This window comes from Plasmodium chabaudi (genome assembly GCF_900002335.3).
Source record: "Plasmodium chabaudi chabaudi strain AS genome assembly, chromosome: 8".
Taxonomy (NCBI): Eukaryota; Apicomplexa; class Aconoidasida; order Haemosporida; family Plasmodiidae; genus Plasmodium; species Plasmodium chabaudi.
This window is the reverse complement of record NC_030108.2, coordinates 644,947-660,552: the sequence shown is the minus strand read 5'-3', so window position 1 is coordinate 660,552 and position 15,606 is coordinate 644,947. Positions and strand designations below refer to the sequence as shown.

Genomic DNA, 15,606 nt, shown 5'->3' with positions numbered 1-15,606 from the left:
TTTGGTAGCAAGCGATATTTTTATTTTTCACATTTTTTACATGAACGTTCATGCTAATTTTTTTTTTTTTTTTTTTTTTTGCAAGGTTGGTTAAGCTAAGTGTATAATTATAGTTAATTAAAAATTGTGATAAACAAATTTATAATTAAGTAAAATGTGACATATTAGTTACATTATTTTAATAGATAATAGGAATTATATGTAAATGGATAATTATTAAAAATCGATGAAATGTATAATGGATAATGAATAGGTGGGTGTTTATGGTGTGGCTTGGTTTTTTTTTTTTGGAAGGATTTAAATTTAAAAAAGCTAGTCATATTTTAAACGATAGTAATTATTTATATAACCAGATTAACAACAAAAATAGATATACAAATGCATATATAGAAAGAAATAGAATAATACCATTGAGGAAAGGAAAAAACAAGCAAAAAAAAATAACTAGTCTAAATACACATTTGTATTCCTCTCTATATAGCAATCCACATAATGATATAAAAAAGGATGGCACAATATATGAAATAATAAACAATGCAATTAAAAATGTTGCAATAAAAATAAAAAAAAATGAAAATTTAGTGATACCAAAACAATATTTATTAGAAGATAATAAGCTTTATGATGATTATGAATATCAATCAGGAATAGTTATGTACATCGATAGGGACATTCCTGATGGCATTCCTACAAATGTAGATGAAAATAAACGTGAAGATCTTCGACAAAAAATAATCGAGGATTTAAAAAATGAATGCCCTAACATAATTGATGATATACTATTGTCTTCAAATGGTATATTAAATATAAGGGTAAAAGAAGAATATATAAAAACAAAATTTTATGAATTTCATAATCAACTAAATAAAAATAAACAAAATTGTGAAACAAAAAATGATGAAAAACAAAATGTAGTATTAGATTATTGTGGTGTTAATATGGCAAAGCATATGCATGTTGGTCATTTAAAATCATTATTTTTAGGACATGCATTAAGTAATGTTTTTGATTATTTTAATTTTAATGTAAATAGTAGAAATCATATTGGGAATTGGAATGCTAATATAGCAATGGTCATAACCTTTTATATATTTTTTTTGTCTGAAAATTGGTGTAATAAAATTTTTATGGATTCATCTTGTTTATCACAAAATTCAGAAAACCTTAAAACGGATAATAATTGTTCTACTAACATATTTTCAGAACAAAATGAAAATCTTCAAATTATTAAAAAGTATTTAGAAATTTTAAATAACTTAAAGGAAAACAATTTTTATGACAATTATGAAAAATTTAATATGAACGAATTAGAAAATGTAAGCTTAGATAATATTGATAAGGCATATAAAATATCTAAACAACTATACTCTATGAGTCCCCTATTTCAAAATTGTACTAAGCATGTTTTATCATTAATGTATAAATATGATGACAAAGCCATGCAATTATGGAACACTCTTTGTGCTAAGACAAAAAAGGTAATTACTTAAAGAGATATTTCTTTTTTCTTTTTTATAATTTCACTATTTTGTAAAGCTTATTGTAATTATATTTTTTTGTTTAGGAAAATGATGAGATTCTTCGAAAATTTAAGATTCATAAACTAATCGAGAAAGGGGAAGACTTTTATGTGAAATATGTTCCTATTGTTTTAGAAGAAATGGAAAAAAAAAATATCCTCTTTAAATTTGGAAATAAATTATGTGTCCTTTTTAAAAAAAAAAAAAAAGAAAACATTTTAGAGACGGAAAAAATGAAAATAAATAATTATGACAATGATGATAAAGATTATTATGAGGTTGTACAAGTACAAGATAAAATTTATGGTATTTTAAAAAGTGGAGATATGAATGCTTTGAAAGAGAGTTATCATATTTTAACTTTAAAAAATGATATAGCTTATACATATGCAGGTATAGATTTAGCTGCTATATATTATAGAGTCCATTTTGAAAAAGCTGATAAAATAATCTATGTTGTTGATGAAAATCAAAAAAACCATTTTATGCAAATTTTTTCTATTTACAAAAATATGAACATGTTTTCTAAAAATGTAGAATGTAAATGTATATGTTACGGTTTTGTCTTAAATAATGAAAAAAAAAAAATAAAAACCAAAAATTTTGCTAACAACATTTTTGTTAAAGATGTGATACAAAATTTAGAAAAGCTTGAAGAGATTGAAGTAAAAAAAAACGGTGAAAGTGGTTGTAGCGAAAATGTAGATAAGAATAAAGACGAAAAACTTATATATAATAAGAAATATTACACAAAAAAAAATTATAAAGATTTATTATTATCTTCCATAGTTTATTCTTATATTAGTGTTAAAAATTGTAAAAGACAAGCAATAAATAATTTAATTAATCCTTATAATTTTGAATATATTTATATCATTAATAATTATAATGATATATATTTTATTTTGAGAAATTTACAAAAATCAGATTATTCATTTGTGTTTGAAGAAAAATATAGTATGAACATGGACTACCGATTAAAAAAATTATTATTAGATATTATGAATTTTAAAAATGTATTAAAAAATATAATTTATAATTATAACGTTGACAAATTATGTTCTTACTTATTTAGCTTGTCCCAAAAAATTCATCATTTTACTCGTGACAGTTTTAATAAAAATTTTCTTCACTATTTTGAAGAAAGAAATGTTCATAAATTTTTAAACTTTCTTGAAAAAGCTAGTAAAGAAAAAATAGCTAGTACTACTACCAATGCAGAAAAACAACAATATGACATATTGGATGATGAAAAAGAAACATATTTGAATTTATTTATAAATCTTATTAAAAATGATAAAGACAATAATCCTACAATTAGTAAAATAAATAGCTTTTCCAAAAATGAACTAAACAAAATTATATCCTTTTTTTTAAACAAAACACTTGAAATAATTGCTATGCAATCATATTTATTTATAGTCTCGGAAATATTCGATATTCTGAATCTTTATTTAGTAAAGTTTGATACACCGGGAAATTATTAACTAGTGTAGGTTGTACTACAATTTTTTTTGACAGTATATATTTGTCTATTTACATTTTTTTTATTTTATTTTTTTTTTTTTTTTACATTATTTAGTATACCCTTCTGTCTTGTGCTCTCCTTTTCGAAAAGCATAAATAACTTAAGCAAAATATTGTGCAAATTTAATAAAATGTTTTAATTAGTTACAATTTAAAAAAATAACATCACGAAACAAAAACAAAAGCATAAGAAATAAATCGGAAAAATGTATATGCACACAAATATTTATATAGATCAAAAATGATATTAAAATTGTAAAAAAAAAAAAAGCATATATTAATGAGTTTAATAACATATTCATTGAATATAACTTAAAAGTCGGGAATTGTATAGTTATTCTCTCTTAATAATGGGTTGAATAACTTTTCAAATTTATTTATTTCTTCTTACGTAAGGATATATATATTGTTTTGTATTTTATGAAATATTGCCAATGAAAACATTTATAAATTATTATAATTTTTGGAATCATAAAATATATAAAAAAAAATCTAATTCCTTAAAATTGTTTTTCTAATTTTTATGTGAATTTTTATGAGCTTGATTTTTTTTGTGCATATTTTGGGGTAATTTTGGGAATTGCCTTAACGGGTGGTGGTTTTATATCCATTACAATTTTCTTCGACGCTACGATTAGATAAAGTAATAAGGAAAAAATATATATTTTAATTTGTGTTAATATTGTTAATACACACACAGTTATTAATAAAATCATTTGCATGTTCTAGTATACAAAAGAAACACTATGTGTGCATATACTATGTCGGTTTTACACATGGGCATTGTTTATTCGTTTTATATATATATGCAATGCTATATTTTCCTAGATTAATTACATTTCATCTTAAATGGAGAATCGTTCTTTTCTTCATGCTCCGTACTCTTTCGCCCAATAGTACTTTGGCGTGTTGTTATAGGTTCTTTTGCTTTCGATTGTCTGCATCCCATTTTCTGTAATAAATAACAAAGTATTACATATATATATGATGGAAATGCTCATAAAAAGGTATAGCACGAATTTGTAAAACACAACACAATGAAAGTACAATCATATTGATAAAAAAATATAGAGAATGTAATACCTCTTAAATGATTGGACGTTTTTTTCGAAAGATTAATGACAAAAACAAATTTATTTTTTGAGACTCTACAACATTAATAAAGTGGCAAATAAAAATCATAGAAAATTAAATATTTTTATTACAAATGTGTGTAATACATATTTTTTTTTGTGTATTTATATAAAAATATTTATTTATTATTATTTTTTAAAAATAATTTTTCTTTAATTTAATATATATATAATACTTTTTTTTCTTTTTTGGGGGTATACAACAGCTAAATATTATCCAATGATGCCTCTTGAAATTTGGAGATTATAACAATATTATTGCAAAAAAAAAAAATACATTTTATAATTACACAAAAAATATGAATCGGCAATAAAAAAAACAATAATTATTACATAATTATATGAACAGTCATAAAAAACAAATAAATATTTTTTAGAGCCTTTTTGCCTCCTTTACTTTTTCGCACTATATACAACATTTTACACACATTTTTTTTTTTTGCGAAATTTGGTTCATATAAATATTAATTTTTACCTTTATTTTATAAAAAAGCTAGCATTTATTTTTTTCTCTTTTTTTTCTCTTTTTTTTTCTCTTTTTTTTTACTTTTTTTTTCTCCGTTTTTTTTATAATTTTTTACAACATTAAATTAAAGGCTTGTTTTTATAAGTGTCCCCTTATTTGCATTTGGTTTTGTTCGTAAAAACACATTTTATAGAAAAGTTCTTTTGCTGTGTTTTTATTAAACCCAGAAAAGAAATAAATGGAATTGATTTGCTTTACATTTTGTGGTGGCATTATTAAAATGTTGCAACGGCAATTATAATTTATTCGTAATGTTTTACTAAAACATTAATTTATAAAATCCGCCTTGCATGTAATATAATTTTTATTTACTGCTAATTTTTTAATACAATAAATTAACTAATTTTCCTAGCAAACTTGCTAACCCATGTATATATATTTATATATTTATAATGAATAGTTGAAGAAAATTATGAAATAGGGGAAAAAACAAATTTCCTTTATTCCACCCAAATTTAACAAAATTATGAGAAAAAAAATATGCACATTCATAGAATGAGACTATATTTTATAGAGTATGTAGTTGTACCGGTTTCCTAGTTACTTTCTTGTCTTCCTTTATTTCGTTTTTGTTTGTAATACAAATATCGTATATGGATTAAATTAAAAAAGAGATTAATTTGTTAATAATTTTAGAAATTTTTTTAAATATTTTCAAATATAATAAATTTAAAAAAGTTTTTTGTATACATATAAAAAAATTTTAATTTAATTCAATAATAGTGGGTAATTTTCGGGGTATACCTTTTTAAAAGTATTTTTATTGAACCCCAAAAAAGCAGGTACACACATAAATTTATCTTATTGTGCACACTACATTTATGTAATGGCTAAAGTAGTATAAAATGAACAAAAAAAAGAAAAAAGAAAAAGGAAAAAAAATATGATATGACCGTTTTTTTCATTTTGAGCATATGCAAAGACTTCTATACAGTGTCCATATTATTTGCCCTTTGTTTCTTTCAATAGTTTTCTCATAATTTTCTTGGATTTTTTTTTGTTAACTTCTTCAAACTTCGTTTCTGTAAGATTTAGTTTAACATTTCTGTTTAAAAAGTTATAATCTGTGTCTTGGTCATAATTAAAGTTGTGCCAAAAAAAAGACCATGCATTATCTCCATTTTGTTTATATCCATTAAAATCGAGTAAATCATCAGAATATTTATTAATTGGAACAAAGAATGGATATACATCATTTTTATATTTTCTATGAGATAATTTCATTTTTATTTGTAATAAATTATTTTTATATATACATGAAATATCACTTAAATCGATGTAAGAAAAAGGTCTAAAGGCTCTTTGAATTCTTGTATATTCATGTGATTTATTTCTTTTTTGTCTGTTTTTAAAATTTCGGCTTTCCCATTCTTGAACCATAAAATTTTTTTTGGTGTTAATTATAACTATTGGTGGCATAGGTTCATTTTTATTAAACTTTGTATCCATATTATCATTAGTAGTATATGTATATGAATATTTTTTAAGATTATAATTATTTAGCTTATTATATGTATTATTATATGACTGTATATGTTCATTTTCTATTTCTGTATCATCATTTATATTATTTGGAATATTTTCAAGTTGATAATTTTGTAAATTTGATATGTTATTATAAATATTTTCATTTGAATCTGAAGATTTATTTGCTAATTTTGCTTCTTTAAATTTTTCATAATATTTTGAAATATCAAAGCTATTATAATGTTTTTCGATATTATCGATAATAATAAGTGTGTCATCAATTTTTATATCAGGTAGCCAAGATTGTATAACAAAATAAACATCTTCTTCTAAATATTTATCTGTTTTTTTATCAATCATATATAATTTTTTAAGTACTTCATTTTTTTCATCTTCATCCATATCTGAATTAGTAAGATTATTATTTTCTTGTCCATCTTCCTTTCCTTTATGTTTATTGCCAACATTTGATTTAACTATATTACCTTTTATATCCATTATTTCATTTGTTTCTTGATATTTTTTTATATCCTCTCTTACTTTTTCTATAACTTTTTTATTTATAATTTTTTCTTTATCATCTATACTTTTTATATCTTTCAATAGTTGTATATTTACTTCATTAATATTTTCAAACATTCGATTTAATTTACTTTCGTCTGCTTTATATTTCCTTTCATAAACATTTACTTGTGGAGAGTTCCCAACTTGGGTAACGTAATCCCGTTCAGTATTTATGTAACTAAAAATTTGATTTTGTTTATCTGTTTGATTATTATCAGGGTTTATATCGTTGCCTGTTTGATTAGTCTCACTAATACCCGTACTACTATCCATGGCAGTATCAGAACTTTTTGTTTGATCAGACTCCATCGATTCACTATCTTGGAGTTCCTCTATATAATCACTATCTATTTCATTTGGTATTAAGTTATTTTTATTTTTATTATATATACTTTCTCTTATATAATAAACATTTGTTTTTCCAAACATAGCTACATCATTTGGAACATTTATTCCATTCCTTTCAAAATAAATTCGTTTTGTTTTATTATTCGATTCGTTGGATGTATACCTTTCTCCATATTTAAAAGTATTATCATTATTTACAATATTATTAAAATTATTTACATTTTTAAGGCTTAACTTATTTCCATTATGAGGGTAGAGGAAAAAAAATTTTCCATAGTTTAACCGGCTAGCTGTTTTTGTTTTTTTTTGAAATGCCCCCCAATCTAGGTAGCTCCCTTTTTGTGTTTTTTCTAAGTTAACATTTATCACATTATATTTGTTTTTGTTAAATGATGATAGCAAAATTATGCAAAAAATAAAATAGTATATCATATTTTCATTGTAGGCCTTCTCAAAGAGAAAGTAAGAGGAAAACTCAGAGCAAGGAAGCGTATGTATTCATTTATGTAAATATATAAAAATGAAAACATAAAAAATATTAAAACTTTAAATTATCATTCCATCTTTCCATATATTAATTATTTTGATGAATAATAATTGTTTATACATACGTAATTAAGTATGTGAACCGTATAACAGGTATGCATATATTTTTATCGCATATACTGGGGGGTTAATTATCCCACCTTTGATGCTATAATAAGTTAGAAAAGCTAGGGAAAAATAAAAAATAAATATTTCTTTGAACTCAAAATTAATATTACTTTGGTTTTAATTTTTATGGCAAATTATTTTGCTTCGAAATAAATATGAAAAAAAGTTTTAGTAAAGTTTAACATGACTAATGTAAAATTTATACACATGTATAGCCACACTTGTTTGGCTAGTAGCCCCTTATGTGTTAGCCGAAAATGGATTCAACGTTTTTAAAGGCAAGGTAGTCACAAAAAAAATGAAATAATAAGCAAAAAAGTATGCGAAAAAAAGGTGTAGTAATAAATTCGGTATGAAAAGATTCTCTTCCAAACAAACGAAGAGAGTATACAAGTAGGAAGTGGAAGAAAAATAACAAAACATGAGAAGTTAGTTGATAAAATAATTCATGTAAACTATTAAAAAGGTACAAAAAAATTATAACAATTATTGCTCTTTAAAAATGTGCATCATATTGGTTGCAGTTCTTGAAATATCATCACAAGTTATGTCAAAACTAAGGTTCGTTTCGTTTTCTATATTTTCATTTACATATGATTGAAAAGAAGTATGAATATCGATGGTGTCAATTTCGCTATTAGCGATTGTAACAAAATAAAAGGAAAGGAATTGGCTAAGTAAAAAAAGAAACTTGTAGTTTTGGATCTTAAATTTGGTATATACATTAATTAAATAATTAACATCTGCTTGTATTTGTAAAATCATATTTTTATTTACAATTTGAATTGTATTTATAAGTAAAAAGTATTTCTCTGATAAGTGTAAAAATAATTCTTGTAACAAATTTATATTTTTATTTTCATAATATATTTCGATAAAAGCAAAAATAGTTTCTACTAATAAACAAATATTTTCATGGGGGTCATAAAATTTTATATTTTCATCCTGTTTTATGTAACGGATTTTTTCTATATATTTATTTAAATGTGCATATAAAGGAATTAAAGAGAATTGAATTACATTTTTTTCAATCGTATTTTTTATTTCTTTTAATTTACACATAGATGATTTTAATAAATATTTTCCATATTCTTCTAATTCACTATCTTCAAAAATTAAAGAAGAATTATAATTTGGTTCATCCTTTTTTTGTTTTATTTTTTTGTCTGTATCTCTTTCTCCTTTCTCGGTTACTGATTCGGATAGTTTGTCCACCTCATCAATATTACTTAAGGATTTGTTTTCTTTATCTACTGAGTTTGAAGAGAGGTCTTCATTCTGTATAGACACATTATTTTCCTTCGTTAATTCGTTTTCATTATTAATAGTTACAAATTCTTGATTGGTGTTGTTTTTTTTTTTTTTCAAAAAGTCTCCGTGAAAAAAAAAATTATGTAGGTGCGCTACATTGGCATATATTTCTGGGGGATATGTTTTTTCTCTAGATATGTAAAATTTACATAAAATATTTATATAACTATTATTATTAAAATAATAATATGTCCTTTCAAAAATGTAGGAAGACAATTTAATGTAGTCCCTAAAAATTATATCAAATATATTTAATAAATTAAAAAAGATGGAAATAATATTTTTTATATAATCAATAACCATATTTGAAGTATTAAGATATTCTTGTATTTGTAATGATTCATCAATAATTATTTGATTATTTTCTTTTTCTATTTCGATTTCATTATCTATATTGCTACTATTTTTAACATGATCGATATTATAACTTTGATTGTCTCTACTGAATGTGTTATGATCATTTGTATTTTTTATCCTTTGTGTGTGTTGTGCTTCCTTACTTTTGATCTCTTCTTTAATATTATAAATTATTTCATATAAAAAGTTATATATGTTTATGAAAAGTAAAAGAAATTCTGTATCTATATAATGAATATATGAGAAAAAAATCAGAAAACGAAAAAATTGTGAATGGAATATAGTATTATTATTAATTTCATCTTTCTTATTATCTATAATATTTTTTATATCATTTTGTAAATCTGTAAAAAATATTATAAGTTTATTTTGCAACAATAAATTATGTCTATCAAAAGTATGGACCTTTAAATTTATATTTTCAAAACTATTATTATAAAATTTAGAAATATTTGTAACATTAATTATATATTCATTTATAATTTCTTTATTAATAAAAATACTTTCTTTTAATATTTTTTGTAATATATTTTTTTTATTTATAAATAATGGCATGTTTGTTAATATATTTATGTTTGTATTTAATGAGTCCATAATTTTAAATACCATATTTTTTTTTGTATCATTATCAAAATTTTTCATCATTTTAGAATTTTCGATATAAGTACATACAACATTTACACTCTCCTTAAAAAGGTTAACAAAATATTTATCGATGTATGCTTGGCGTGGTTCACACTTTTGTGAATGATCATCTTTTTGTAGTGATACCATGAAATGGTTATCATGTGAGTTCGACATCTGGTTCTCCATTTCTGAATTCCTTTTGTCTATAGCAACATTTTTATTATTATAATTTTGTTCGCTTAGCTTATCCATAAAGATGTCCAGAACATTTATCATCGATTCTTTTTTCTCTTCTATAAAGGAAGTAAAATATTCATAATAAATAATCATAATATTATATATTAATATATTTTGTTCTGATTGAACGAATTTTAAAAATGTTTTTGAAAAATAATTATCAATAAGATATTGAGTTAACTTTTTATTAATCTGACTTATCTGATATTCATAATCATATTCCTTTACATTCATATAATTAAAATAGATTTTTAATAAGTATATATATATATTTACAATTTCATAAATGTTTATATTCACATTATTAATCATATATGCAAATATAATATCATTTAATAAAAAATAAAAATCATCAAAAAATTTATTTGAATATATAGAATAGAATTTTTCAAATGAATAATTATTTTTTAAATCATTTATAATTTCTTCATGTTCATTTATATACATTAAATTTTCATAAACCTTTAACACATTTTTTATTTTTTCATCTGTGTCTATATTTGTGTTCCCTCCTAATAATAGCAATTCTTTTATATTCTTTTCTATAGTTGGATAGCATTTCAAAAATAGCAAGCACTTTTTAATTTTATCTAAAGTTCCCTTAAGTTCAATACTTTTTTTCAACCACTCGGAAATGTTTTCATTCGTTCCGATCGCAAAGAGGTTTGCATCATCCTTCTCTACATCTTCATCAGTTTCATCTCCTTCCCCCCTTCCATCGTTTTTCTCTCTCCCTTTTACTGACAACCCATACTCTGCCTCATCACTGTAAAACTGTTCACTATGTGCATATTTTCCTTCTTGTTCATAATTGGATGCATCATATTCTGTAGCTGTTAACTTGGTATAAAGATTGGTTGACCTTTTTTGGGACGCCCTCTCAAAACAGTCATCACTTGACTCATCCTTTTCATTAATGTCTTTATGATGAATCTGATTTACATTCGTATGGCTAGCTATATTTGAAATTATTATATTATCAATGCATTTTTTAACATAAAGGTTTTTTTCTTTGAAATGTTTTGTTTCTTCATTGATTTTATTATTTAATTTAATTTTTTCTTCATGAATATAATTTTTTAAATTCTGAATTTTCTCTTCTACAATATCATATTCTTTATCTTGTTCAAAATGAAGAGAATCATTATTGTCACTTACGTAAACATCAAAATACTGATTTAGAAAAACTTTTGAATTATATCCACTTTTTTCAACTTTTTCTAAGACGTTATTCTTTTCCATTTATGTAGAAATTATAAGAAAATAAAAAAATGATAAATCAATCAGAAAAAAGAAAAACTAAAGATGGTACAATTTATGTAAAAAGCGTATCCTTTATCTTGTACCTCTAGCAGTTAACTAAATTTATTTTTTCTTATATCATTATGTAAGTTCTTCTATGAATGTAGCCATAAAATATATATACCTACCCTATGCTTACAAATGGTATTATTTATATGATGAAATTGTTCAATCCGTTGAAAGTTTTCTAAATAATTAAATTATGTACATGTACATGTGAAGTTATTTTATATTTTTTTAATAAATTATTTCATGTTTTATTATAATTTTTTTTTAAGAAAAAGTAACATATATAATATGCACATTTGATGGGGAAAATCAAATCGTGCCAAAGTCAAAATGTTACTACGCCCATATAATAACTACTTATGTTGACATATACAAATAGGAAATATTTTAAATATATTTATTTCATTTTTTTTTATTTCTTTCCATTGGTACTTATAATTTTTTACTAAAATGTACGAAGGTTTGAAACCCCCATAAGGTCATGCATACTTTTTTTTTCTCCTCCATATGTTTGTTTATCCTTGTTAGGAATTAGTTTGAAATGGTTTAGCTTTTTCGAATTTTTCACCTTTTTCAACTTTTTCAACTTTTTCCAATTAAATTCATGATAAGGACCATTTTTTTATTTTTATTTTTGAATGCTTAAAAATGAAAGACCAAGGAAAGGGAGACAAAATTAGTAGTTGGCGAAAATGATGTTTCGGGTTTTGACTTTTCTGTGGTTTAACATAATTTGGTTTATGAGGATTGAAGGGTTTAAAATAAACAAGAATAATATAATTATACATAAATATAAAAAGATTGGAGGATATAACAAAATAAACTCGTCTGCATTAAGAAAGATAAAACAAACATACACATACAAAAAGTTTGCAGTTCATTTAAAATCAAATGATGATTCAGTAAATAATATAAAACACAGAAATATAATAAAAGAGCAGTTATCTAATTTTTATAAAAAAAATATATATTTCTTTTCAAAAATATTATTATATATGAAAAATGGAGCATCTTTTATAACGGAAAAGCTTACAACTTCATTAGCTTCACAGATTTTAATTTCGATATCATTTTTTTTTTTACATTTTTATTTACTATCTAAGAATTTTATTATTTTATTGCCTTATCAGCTAATACCTAATCATTCGAATATTCTTATGGGCCTAGATTTTAATAATGCATTTCTTATAGTTTCCTCTTTATTTTTTTTAAAAAGTTTTATATCAAATTTTGAAAGTTTTAAAACCAGATTAGCACCAAACAGATTTACAATACCTCTGAAAGAAAACAAAAGAAAAAATATATTGACAGTAGCCGTTCTATTTCTTGCCTCATATATATTATCAGGTTAGTTACAAAGAATAATAATGTAATGCACAGCTCGTAAGAAAAGCATTATAATGTGTTTGCCTCCTAATAAAGGGCTACCCCGTTTCCCCAAACAAAGCTGTTTACATTAGCCATGCCACGTATTTGTAAGTGTGTAAACATATGCATATATGTATAACATCTTTTGCAGGGTACGTTTCGATATACGCGGAGCAAATATTGAGATATTCCAAGTCCTTTAATTTGGATATCTCAGACACGACCATAAAATCGTTGCAGGTAAGGATTACTTACATTTTCTACTTTGTTAAATTTTCTACTTGTTTTACATTATTTTATTTTGCATTTCCCTGAGCAGATACTAATAGGGCATTTCATGTGGGTAGGATGCAGTATTAAAATATTCAGTAAATTTTTATACCCTTATTTCAAAAACAATGTCAGTAGTTTAAATTTCCGATACAAAGATAGTTGGTGTTTTAAAGTTATATATGGATATGTGTGTTCTCATTATATTTTCAATATTATAGACTTATTAAATAATACAATAATAAATTATTTTCATAACGATGATGATATATATATAGAAAACAGTATAGACAATATAGTTAATGAAAAAGAATTTCTATCGACATTTTTATGTGTAATTAGTCCATGTTTTAGTGCCCCATTCTTTGAAGAATTTATTTATAGATTTTTTGTTCTTAAAAGTTTAAGTTTATTTATGAATATACATTATGCTGTTACATTTTCATCATTACTTTTTGCTATTCATCATTTGAATATTTTTAATGTAATACCTTTATTTTTTTTATCGTTTTTTTGGTCTTATATTTATATTTACACAGACAATATACTTGTCACTATGATTATTCATTCCTTTTGGAACATTCACGTTTTTTTATCTTCGATTTATAACTAGCTTTGTGCTTACGTTTTATTTGTGCCTACTTTTTCATTTGCACACAACAATAAGTGAACTTTTTTACAATTTTCAAACCCAATTTAATCCTACTATTTTCATACCCTCACGAGGTATGACCATGCCATATAAGCATAGCTATGCTCCACAAATGTGTATACCAATTCAGACTATTTTTTTTTTAAAATATTACTATAAATATAAACAATTTTTCAAATACATTTCAACCATTTAAAAGGCTAAAATGGGATGAATGATAAAAAAAATATATATATGCATATGTAAAATGGATTATGCTGATATTCTTTAAATTAACACGAGTTAGTATAAAATAATTAGGGTAGTGTATGGTATGACCCCGAAAAAAAAAACATAAAATAAATATGCTATATAATAATAAAAAAACGGAGAATAAAACATTCTAATATTATTTTATTTTTTTTTTTTAAGAATATTTTTTATGTAATTTTTGTTAGTAAAACAAGTGTGATCATATATTATGCATATGCATGCTTGTATGGGTATTAATTTTTTTCAATTTTACAAATTTTAAATAGTTTTATTTATATAGCATAGTTTTCCATAAATGTAAATCAAACATATAATATAGATAGCTTATTTTTTGGAACCTGTTAAGTTAACAAAATGGTGAGCATATATAATAATATGGCTAAGCCGTTAAAAATAAATAGCCGATCAGTGTTTACAAAATTAAATATATTTCAGAACAATCATTTTATAACACAAAAAAGATATGTATCTGTTTTGGCAAACGAATTAAGGAGTGGAAATATTTTTTTTCACAACGATAAATATTGTGAAGTAACGGAACAAAGGCAAATTAAACAAGGTAGATTAGCAACTACAAATATGGTGAGTTAATATATGATTGCATTGAATAATGAGGCAGCCACTAAAAGGTCTGCTCTTCGAACGTGTTTATAAGAAATGTACATACAACCATGTCCTTGTTCTATCTCTTTCTATACATACATATTCCCTTCAAACACATATGCAGATATCTTTCATCGACTTGAGCACTCTAAAGAGTTCGTCAGTAAAATTTGCATGCCAAGCTAAGGTTGATAAAATAGAACCAGTTAAAGTAAATGTACATATCCAATATACTGATAAACAAAAAAATATTGTAGTTTGTATGGATCAAAATTATGAAGACGTTGAAATACCGATGAATATTTTTGGTGTATCCGAAGAATATTTAGAGCCAGGTATGGAAATTAGTGTTTTTAAACATGAAGATAAAATTATAAAAGTTAATTTACCATCATCATTATTAGCAACTTTAAGAAAAAAATGAGTTTGTAATATACTTTGTTTATGCTAACCCTTTTTATTATTATTGTTTATTTTTTTCAACTAGCTTTTATTTTTTCCAACTAGCTTTTATTTATTTTTTTTTAATAAATGGCTGTTTTATTTTGCCATATATTTATATAATTAAATTTTTTTTAAAGACTTTAACTTTTTTATAAATAAAACTTTCGAACAAATATTAGTAGAGCACTTTGGTATAATTACCTTCATTTAAGACATAAAATAAAAGAAAATTTAAAAAAAATTATAAATTAAATTCCATTTTATATGTTATTTATCATTTTTGAAATAGCATGTAATATAATTTTATTTATATACTATTGTGTAAATACAATGCATGAGCATTATATATGTTTGTAGAATTTTCGGTGACCAATAATTAATTCATATTATGGCATATAATATGAAATAAAAAAGGGGATACACAAATTTATAGAA

At 23.2% G+C, this 15,606-nt stretch overlaps 6 protein-coding genes across 6 annotated transcripts; 3 read left to right on the top strand and 3 right to left on the bottom strand.

Moving 5' to 3' along the window:
- Window positions 1-245: 245 nt before the first annotated feature.
- Window positions 246-3,007, top strand: PCHAS_0815200 (arginine--tRNA ligase, putative; the record flags this gene model as incomplete). Its single annotated transcript, XM_727232.2, has 2 exons — window positions 246-1,478; window positions 1,565-3,007. 2 exons carry the CDS (start codon window positions 246-248, stop codon window positions 3,005-3,007), a joined length of 2,676 nt encoding a protein of 891 aa, XP_732325.2.
- A 573-nt stretch (window positions 3,008-3,580) lies between these two features.
- PCHAS_0815100 (conserved Plasmodium protein, unknown function) lies at window positions 3,581-3,996 on the bottom strand (the record flags this gene model as incomplete). Its single annotated transcript, XM_016797863.1, has 2 exons — window positions 3,581-3,675; window positions 3,885-3,996. The coding sequence occupies 2 exons, from the start codon at window positions 3,994-3,996 to the stop codon at window positions 3,581-3,583; spliced, it is 207 nt and encodes a 68-aa protein (XP_016653774.1).
- A 1,652-nt stretch (window positions 3,997-5,648) lies between these two features.
- Window positions 5,649-7,517, bottom strand: PCHAS_0815000 (conserved Plasmodium protein, unknown function; the record flags this gene model as incomplete). The annotated part of the gene is made up of 1 exon (XM_734306.2): window positions 5,649-7,517. One exon carries the CDS (start codon window positions 7,515-7,517, stop codon window positions 5,649-5,651), a length of 1,869 nt encoding a protein of 622 aa, XP_739399.2.
- A 708-nt stretch (window positions 7,518-8,225) lies between these two features.
- On the bottom strand, window positions 8,226-11,513 carry PCHAS_0814900 (conserved Plasmodium protein, unknown function; the record flags this gene model as incomplete). The annotated part of the gene is made up of 1 exon (XM_731950.2): window positions 8,226-11,513. The coding sequence occupies one exon, from the start codon at window positions 11,511-11,513 to the stop codon at window positions 8,226-8,228; it is 3,288 nt and encodes a 1,095-aa protein (XP_737043.2).
- A 761-nt stretch (window positions 11,514-12,274) lies between these two features.
- PCHAS_0814800 (protease, putative) lies at window positions 12,275-13,833 on the top strand (the record flags this gene model as incomplete). The annotated part of the gene is made up of 3 exons (XM_016797862.1): window positions 12,275-12,929; window positions 13,102-13,190; window positions 13,270-13,833. The coding sequence occupies 3 exons, from the start codon at window positions 12,275-12,277 to the stop codon at window positions 13,831-13,833; spliced, it is 1,308 nt and encodes a 435-aa protein (XP_016653773.1).
- Window positions 13,834-14,478: 645 nt separating this feature from the next.
- On the top strand, window positions 14,479-15,151 carry PCHAS_0814700 (conserved Plasmodium protein, unknown function; the record flags this gene model as incomplete). Its single annotated transcript, XM_740138.2, has 2 exons — window positions 14,479-14,706; window positions 14,852-15,151. 2 exons carry the CDS (start codon window positions 14,479-14,481, stop codon window positions 15,149-15,151), a joined length of 528 nt encoding a protein of 175 aa, XP_745231.2.
- Between the last annotated feature and the right edge of the window lie 455 nt (window positions 15,152-15,606).